The following is a 9,126-nucleotide window of genomic DNA, read 5'->3' on the forward strand; positions in this document are numbered from 1 at the left end:
AAAAATGACAGCTCTCTTCCACCTTCTTCCTGCAGTGATTTGGTCACTTTAGCTCCTAAATCATTGGGACTTGCCAGGACACACAGGAGCAGCTAGCTCTTCTAGTGTCCAGGGCTATTCTCCCGTTATGGTGCCCTACACACACACACGATACAAAAGGTCCTTGTGTACTTTCTCTTGTTTAAAATGTTAAACTGTAGCAAACCACTCTAAAAATGAAGTCAGTGACTAACAGTGGGTACTGTTCTGACCGAAAAGGCATTAGCGGCATTCATTTCTAAATCCCAATAATGTACAAAACCACACATGAAGTGCTAAAGCTCTTTGGCAAATTGAATGGAATGCCAGTTATGAAGACTGCACCTAGGGGTGCTGACCCCTTCGCCCCACGCTAGATAAGCCTCTGCCAGGGCATATGCACTGCTGTTTCATCAGACTACTTAACAGATACAATCAGTTTACTCTTACCATTTCAGTTAATTACTACACAACAAAGGTAACTGACATCAACAGACCATGTTTTCACTTACTTCTTTCGTTTACGACCATACAACTCACGTCGCAGTTCTCTGGAGATTGGCTTCAGATGCATAAAATTGCAGAAACCACCGCGTGTGCACTCTCTGCAACAATATATACAACAAAAATAAGAAAAGTACTATTTCTCAAACACACTCTCCATGCTTTCTGTGCAATATTTTTAGCTGAAAATAACTTCATCAGTTATAGTGTCTCTCTCTCCCTCTGCATTATATGCCATAACTAAACTTTCTGTCTGCAGACACATGTGGGTTATTTTGTTAAAATGAACAAGTATCCAACTTGCACTTTACATCCTCCGCTAATCTGTCCCTATAACACTGGTTGTGAATTCTCAGGAAAGTACCCACAGCATCAGTAATACAGTTTGCACACTTGTATCACCATTAGATGTGCTGCAGTAAACAGGCAACTTACCCACTTTACTTTGCCAGTTACAGATGCACAACGATCCCTTGACTGAACAGCATAGGTTCTCCTTAAATAAATAAAATTAAAGCACTTCACTTCTACATGTATGTGATCACCTTGCCAACAACATACAAAACATAAAATATATTTTGCAGTATGAATCTTATAGGGGCCAGCAAGTTACTGATCTAGTTGTGTTGCTATATTGTTGTCTGCAGTGTACGCAATTCCTTTTCATACTTTTAGAAAATAATTCCTTTTCATACTTTTAGAAAATATTTCCTTTTCATACTTTTAGAAAATATTTCCTTTTCTCTGCTCTTCACCAACATAATCTACGTAGCTATCAAACATGAATAACTAAATGCATGCAAAACTGAGTGGCCAAAAATATCGCCTTTCAGTACTGAGGAAAATGAGATCTTAATTACCTGCATAAAGCATATCTTGCAAGCAATATTTGCATTTGCTTTGCAAATATCACAAATTACTGCCACAAATGAACATGGACATGACAACGTCTTTTGCAAGTATCGTTGAACTGCATGTACAAGATTCAGTCAGTAATCAGCTAGGAAATGCAACATGGCAATGCAAAGCAGGAACACAAACGGTTATTCAGTTTCTGTTGATTTACGTGTTGCAAGTTAATTTTGTATTAATAACTAAAAATGATGCATGTTACAGGGTACTGTAGGGTACCAAATTCATGTTGACATAACAGCAAATTAAAGCACTGCCACCTAATGTAGAATAGTACGTGCTGTATGTTAATATTTTCATTAATAATGAAGCCAATACAGTTTGTAGGATACTTGTTAGTATGAAATGAAAGCTTACACATTGCTAGAAAAAATTCAAAGTGATAACAGGTGTCGGAATTGTATGGCTTCAGAGATACTCAACACTTGTTTGATTTTTATATTATGCAAATGCACATAATTTTCAAAGTTTTATAAATATCCTAATTGAACAAAACTAACAGAACTGCTTCACAAAGTTCACATGTGCATAAATAAAAATGCTGTTGACAGCAGAAGTTTGATGCTTACAGAAGATGTTAAGTTACTCATTTAATTTCATTAACAAATCCCCAAGCTAGGTTCAAAGGAATATGTGGCGAGGGTCACAGTGAGCTGTGGTGCTTTAAAGGTAATCCCTTTGTTTAGCTGACATTATATTACACACCATACAATCTCCTTTCTGATGCACAACAGAAATGGGATGGTGGTATCTAAGAAATGAGTATGGTAACATCTTCTGTTTTTCAAGTACATTAAGGCTTCTTTAAGTGCTGGGGGGGGGGGGCAAGGGGCACCATCAGGATGCCATGTAACCCAAGGTTAGATGTGATGCACTGTCACCTGGGAAGAATTTCCATGAAAGATGGTATCCAGATGTGCTCCAAGGAAAAACAAGTTTGTTGAGGGTGTCAGGTTTGATGCAACGTTGCTGACAGTGAGTGTCAGAAACAATTCAGAGTGGACTCAAACCATGAGAATCCTCTGTTGCAACTCCAATAGTATGAGGCAATTGTCCTGGCAAGGGTACATTTGTTTGCCCTTTATTCTGCACCAGACATTTTATGAAGATCCAAGTCTAGCAGACACCAAAATTCAAGGATGTGAACTGGAACCCCCCCCCCCCCCACTAAAATGTGGGGAACCTTCTGTGATGGTCCTTTCCTGCGACTTACAGCAATGGGGATATGAAACTCTGTCCTTTTGGTCCACAATGACTATAACAGCTTGGAGTGACAGGAGTCACAATAGGCTATACAGTATTAACATTCTAAACTTTTGCACAGTTTGATACAATCTAGACTGTGCCTCATATTTTTGGAATAAGAAATAGTCTTGAATAAAACTTGTCCTTCCTCCCAAGATCGAACCTTCTGTATGGCCTCAAACTACATCAATTCTTTAAAAAATAAAGAAATGAGGTCTAAGGTAACCCTCAGGGACAGGAGAAAATATCTCTATACATTGGAATTTTTTTTATTATAATTTGCAGTTTCTATGAAAGACGTTTTAGTACCCACTGATCCTGAGTGATGTTTTCCCAAATTTTTGCAAAGATGGCCAAGCATCCACTAACTCTCTCCTTTTTCAGGGAAGGATAGTTGGAGGGTGGTGATGGGCTTAGGGGATGGCAGAAGCCTGGCCCCTGGCTGATCCTTCTGGGAGTCTCAGCCCTAAGGACCCAGAGGCTGACGGACAGCAAAGGATAGTGCAACTGGCAATTCAATCAGAAAGTGTGCAACTGGCAACCATAACCCATTCCCTCTCCAAAGGGGAGGAGGTTAACATATGGCCCATTTTCCTGAACTAATGCACCCACCTCAGATAACACCTGAACCTCTGGTGTACATACAAATTATGAAGATCCTTACACCCCTTGGTTTCTAAAGCTACCAAAGAGCAGGGCTTGATGGACTGGTTCAGGAAAACCTCTGAAACCACACTTTGGTCCTTACACAAAACAGGTGGAAGCTCCGAGATGTGCCAACATACAGTGATGGCATCAGGAAGATGATTTCTTAAGAAACAGATTAATGTCACTGTGCTAATATGGTTAAAAAGCAGACAGGCAAGCCCTTCCACACAAAGTTCAAGTCCCACACAGAGGATGGGGATGAAGCATTCTTTTAACCAACTGCTTGACTAGCTACTGGCTCACAATCCTCTCCCCTCCAAGCTGAGCAGAAAGTACAGTTGTGTACAGTTACCATAAATGTAGATGTTGGGAGTGTATTCACTGTTGCAGTCTTGACTTGTGGGATTTCCTGCAGTGAAAGCCCTTGGCCGGCCTGACTACCAGAGAAAAATTCCCCTCCTCCTTAGGCAAACAACAACTGTTCTTTCTATGAGGTCTGGTCCTATGAAGGTAGAAACATAACTGTTTGTGGACGTCCAAATAATGTAGCATATATTCACTCTTACTGGACTAGTTGGGGAAAAAGACAGGTAAATGAATAGTCTGATTCAAGTTTGCTTACAAAGTGACCTTTGGAATGAAAGGATTCTTCCTGAAAGAAACTCTATCCATAAAAAGGGTTATGTACAATAGTTGAGAACACAGAGCCTGCAGTTCTGAAACTCTCCTGGCTGACCTAACAGCCACAAGAAAAGCCATCTTCCATGACAAGTATTTGAGCTGGCAATAACTAGCAGGTTCAAATGGTTTCTAGGTGAGATCTTGCAGAATTAAAGAAAGATTCGAAGCAGGGAAGGATCCTTGATTGGAGGTCTTAGGTGAAAAACTCCTTTTAAAAATGCCTGACAGAGTTTAGAAGAAGAAAAGGTGGAGTGAAAACCAACTCCCTCCCCAAAATGGAAATTGGTGATAACCACGAGCTGTACTTCTACAGTAGAAAAACTAGCTCCCTCATGGAAAACAGAACACAAAAACAAAGACACATGAAAAGGAGTCTATATTCCTATGTGAAGCCCAGATGGAGAATCCTTTCCATTTGCTGCAACACATCATCTTGGTGGAGGCTTTTGAGAAGCAAGGATGATGTCACGGACAGGTGAAGAAAGCCTGGACTTCAACAAAATTACTGGAAGTAGAGAACCTACACAGTTAGTTTGAGGGATCCAAAGTTGGGGGTCTGTCATTCTGTCGGATGTGAAATGAGATCCTGTCTGGGATACAGTATCTGATATTTGCTGTGAGACCGCAGGAAAGAATAACATACCTGATGAGGTCAATGAGAAGCAATGAGGACAAGATTGGTCTTCAACCTGCTGGCTTTCTGTAGGACTGTGGGTATCAGGGGAATTTGGAGGATAAGCATACAGGAAACACAAGGGCCAGTCGTGGACTAGAGCATCCCTGGGAGTTTCCCCCACTGGGGTATCAGAGCAAAGTACCTGCTGCATTTGTTGTTTAGGGGGAGGAAAACAGATGGCAGCAAGGTTGGCCCCAGCGGCTGAAAATCTTGTTCTCTACTGACTGATTTAGGGACCATTCATGAGCACTCAAAATGGACCTGCTCAACTTGTCCTCCAAAACTTTGGATTCTCCAGGGATGTGCGCTGCAATGAGAAAGTGGTTTGAAGCAATCACCCATCCCCAGACTCTCATGGCTTCTCTGCAAAGCGGGTAAGATCAGGTTTCCCCCTGCTTGATTATGTACCATACCACTGACATGCTGTCTGTCAAGACTGCAACTGTCCCCAGAGGAAGGCAGTCCTGAAAGGCTTGCAATGTGAAGAGGACCTCCTTCATCTCCAGGACATTTACGTGCAATTTGGTCTCTAAAGGAGACCATGTGCCTTGGACCATCCTTTCTTGATAATGTACCCCCATCCCAACAGGGAAGCATCCATGGTCACTACGGCCGAAGCAGGGGGAAGGACAAAAACCTACCTAGATGAAGATCATCTGTGAGCATCCACTATTGCAGATTGCATCTGCAAACTGGCATAAGTTTGATCTGGGTAGATAATGAGTCACCAGAGTCCACTGGAGAAATCTCATGAAGAACCTGGCTAGAAGCACCAGAAGAATGGCAACCGACATGGAGTCCAAGGCTATAAGAACTAGGTGAGCTGAAGGAGATGGCATGTTTAGTAAACATTGTACTTGTAGCCTAAGAGACTACACCCTTTGTAAGGGAAGAGCTGCCACCTGAGTTACCATGTTCAACCGGGTGTCAATGAATTTGATTTCCTGAACTGGTGTCAGCTTGGATTTTGCCATGTTCACTGTGATCCCCAGATGATGAAACAAGCACAGCATCACCTAAGTCGCCCTGAGTAGTTGATGCCTTGTGGGTACCATTACTAGCCAACTGTCCAAGTAGGGGAACACCTGGAATCCTTGCAGATGGAGACGCGCTGCGAACACTGCCATGCACTTGGTGAACAACCAATGGGGCACTGGTGAGACCTAAGGGCAGTGTTCTGAACTGGTAAAGACCCACCCCCAACCAGAAGTGTAGATATCTCCTGGAGTGCCTATTTTGATGATAGCATGCATCCTGGAGATCCACTGAGCACATTCCAGTCGTCCTTACACAAGAGTGGCAGAATGGACTGTACCGTAATCGTGCAGAATTTTGTCTTACTGACAAACGGATTCAAACTGCTTAGATCCAGGATGCGTCTAAGGTTCCTGGTCTTCTTTAGCACCAAAAAGAAGTGCGAGTAAGTTCTGCATCCTTTTTCAGTTGGGACCCACTGGATGACTCTCTTGTCTAGAAGTTTTTGCACTTCCAGAAGAGCATTCTCCCTCTGACAGAGTGGCACATCAGGGAGACACTCCTCTGTGTGAGGAGGAGGAGGAAGGGAAAAAGGAATATTGTAGTCTCTGGATATGAACACCCAGGCATAGTTTATGTCTGTCCAGGCTGCTGGTTTCAAGGATAGTCTGCCCACAATTGCCTCCAGAGTAGGACAGTCAGACAGCGCTTCAGGAGCGCTGAAAGGACTTGTCAGAGAAGGGTTCCCTGAAGCCCTGGTTCTGTGGAGCCCCTCTGCCTCTGGGGTGGCATCTACCAATAAATCCTCTCCCCCTGGCCCTGGAAGAGGATTCATCTTGTGAATCAGGGAAGGCCCCTTGGGATTTGTGGAACCACATCTTCCCACTCCATTAGTTCCTGGAAAAGGTCTGGGGGGGGGGGGGGTGATCCACATAGCAGACAGAGTCTTGCCCTACTGTTTGGGACGGATTACAGTCTCCTTAACAGATGGCCCAAACAAAGAGAAACCGTCAAAGGGGCCGTTAATGAAAGACACTTTAAAGGGGTCCACAAACCTGCATAATCTCATCCAGACATGTCGGAGGACTATGCCTGAACCAGCAGTTTGAGAGGTTCCCTCCGCCATGTGGGAGAGTAGCCTCCTTGATGAGTTATAGCAATAGAAGCCATGGTATTCAGCTGTGTTGAAACCTTTTTGAAGGTTTCCTCAGACAGCGACTGCACCAGAGATGTGGACAGTTCCTTCACCAGGTCTCTCTGGAGACAAGTGAAATGTGCCAGGTAGTTTAATGCTCTCAGTGAAAAGGAGGCAGAGGCATACACTCACTTCCTATGTCTATCCAAAGCCTGAGACTTTGTTTGGGGGATGGACAGTAGAGCTCTGTTCGGCATCAACCGGGGCACCTTTACTCCAGCAGACGTGACCCTGACGGGAGCTGAAATATTTATTCACGTGCTTCAGAACTGGTTCTACGGTATCAGGCGCCTTTCCAAGCCTGGTGGGCAATGACGTCTATAAGTCTGTCCCCCAGTGGGGTCACCTAGGACATAGATGATCCCATCCTGAACGCATCCAGAAACACGGACTCCTCCGAGGAAGGGGTTGGGACGACCACCCTTTTGTTTCAGAATTTCTAATATACCTCCAAAGGAGATATCGTTGTGGAGACTGGGGGGGGGGGGGGGGGCACCTTCCCCTTCATCAAAGTCGGTGTACTCTGTTAAAGACTCCAAGGGGGAGTCAATGTGCTTCCTTTTGCACCGATGCTTCAAGGAGACCTCCCCCGCAGGGTACTCGGCAAAAGACTCGGAAGACAAGGGAACCCCTTGCTAAGGGGTTGGCTGGTGGCTCTTCAGGAGGGGCTAACCATGGATTGAACAGATACGAGCAAAACTTCGATCCACAGAGGATTGGGAAGGGCCTGGTGGAGAAGGGACGGTCTCTCAAGGAGCTGAGAAAGACCTCTCTGCCACCTGGAATGCAGAGGATGCTGGATGGACCTGTTTTCCCCACCTCCGAAGGCTGAAGTCCCCAAGGAGAAAGAGTCGAGGCCAACCCAGATCCCACAGCACCAGAAGGCACCACACCCGAGCTATCTAAGGCCTAGGCCACTAAAGGAAGGGACGGCTCAGATAAGGACAAAGTCTGAGCAGACACCAATTCCGAGGATCTGCGTCTAGCTCTCGAATCCGGGACCTGCTCTGATAAAATTGGACATGAGATGGCTTGGGATTCTGTTGGAGCTGGGGAAGGGAACATCCCATGATCTGACATCAATCCACTTGGGATCACCAAGCCCTGCAACTCCGAAGCAGAGACAATTGGAGGAGGCGGCTGAGGTATCAGGGGCAGAACTCTCACAGATCCAGCGTGGGTCAGAGAGAGCAAAATCTCCAGCTGAATCTGGGCTTTGAGGAAACTACATTTGATCCATTTCCAAATGTGAGAGTCAAGAGAACCTGGAAGACAAAGATGAATGTACTGACCGAAACGGTGATACGCTAGGCCAGGCAGAATGAGCAGGGGAGGGTGATTTGCTCTGATGTGGAGTACAACTCAGAGATTTATGCTCTGAGCAGGAGTGCTTCAGAGTCCACTCTGGGAGACGAGGAGGTATGGATCCTAATAACCTCTGATGGATCCGAAAGACTGCTTGGACCCAAGGTTAATGGATCTGGCACGATAGAAGGTTGGACAGGTGCCAACTCCTTCGTATCCGAAGGGCCCATCAGATCTGGGGAGCTGAAGGATCCAAAAAAGACTGATCCGAAAGCTTCCTTCACTTTCTGGAGGTAAAAGCAGATGTCACCGGGGAAGCAAAGGGAGGTGGGTTACTTCTGAGCGGGAGTCGGGACTACAGAGGTGGGAAGAAGCCCTCTCAAGATGAGCTTGCTCCTCCTATCAGCCAGGGCCCAGGGGTTGAATGCCCAAATATCACAAGGCATATCCAAGTGCTCCGGGTCCAAGCAATAAACTCACTCGTTGTGGGCATCAGATTTGGGAATCTTATGCCCACAAGAGGCACATCTTGTTCTCTGGCTTGTTTGACATGTTAAACAGACGCGTGCACGCACACACACACACACACACACACACACACACACACGTGCACGCACACAGAGAGAGAGAGAGAGACAGACACACAGAGACAGAGAGACACACACAGCGACAGAGAAAGAAAGAGACAGAGAGAGAGAGACACACACACAGATGCGCGCGCACAGAGAGAGACAGACACACACGGAGACAGAGAGAGACACACACAGAGACATGGAGAGAGGCACACACACAGAGGTACACACACCCACACAGAGACACACAGGAAGACACACACACAGAGATGCACACATACACAGACACACACAGATGCACGCACACACACAGACACACAAACACAGAGAGAGACAGAAACACAGGCACAGACACATACAGACACACAAAAAAAAGGGAAAAAAAGAGAGACACA

General features: G+C 45.2%; 1 protein-coding gene across 4 annotated transcripts in view; it reads right to left on the reverse strand.

Annotated features, from left to right (window-relative positions):
- Positions 1–9,126, reverse strand: part of U2AF1 (U2 small nuclear RNA auxiliary factor 1) — a 1,073,176-nt gene that overhangs the window by 199,890 nt on the left and 864,160 nt on the right. Inside the window, exons 7-8 of one of the 4 annotated variants that reach the window (XM_044072239.1) lie at positions 958–1,018; positions 531–623 (exon numbers count right to left, since the gene is read on the reverse strand). The exons of 1 other annotated variant lie outside the window; for it this stretch is intronic. In XM_044072239.1, coding sequence (XP_043928174.1) covers positions 555–623; positions 958–1,018 — 130 coding nt within the window. In that variant the 3' untranslated portion in view covers positions 531–554. Of the gene's footprint in view, positions 1–526; positions 624–957; positions 1,019–9,126 lie in introns of those variants that run through there. 2 more of the 4 variants (XM_044072238.1, XM_044072240.1) reach the window with 2 other exon arrangements.

The sequence above is a fragment of the Protopterus annectens genome, chromosome 5.part0, assembly GCF_019279795.1.
Source record: "Protopterus annectens isolate FY-2018-M chromosome 5.part0, PAN1.0, whole genome shotgun sequence".
NCBI classification, from domain to species: domain Eukaryota; kingdom Metazoa; phylum Chordata; order Ceratodontiformes; family Protopteridae; genus Protopterus; species Protopterus annectens.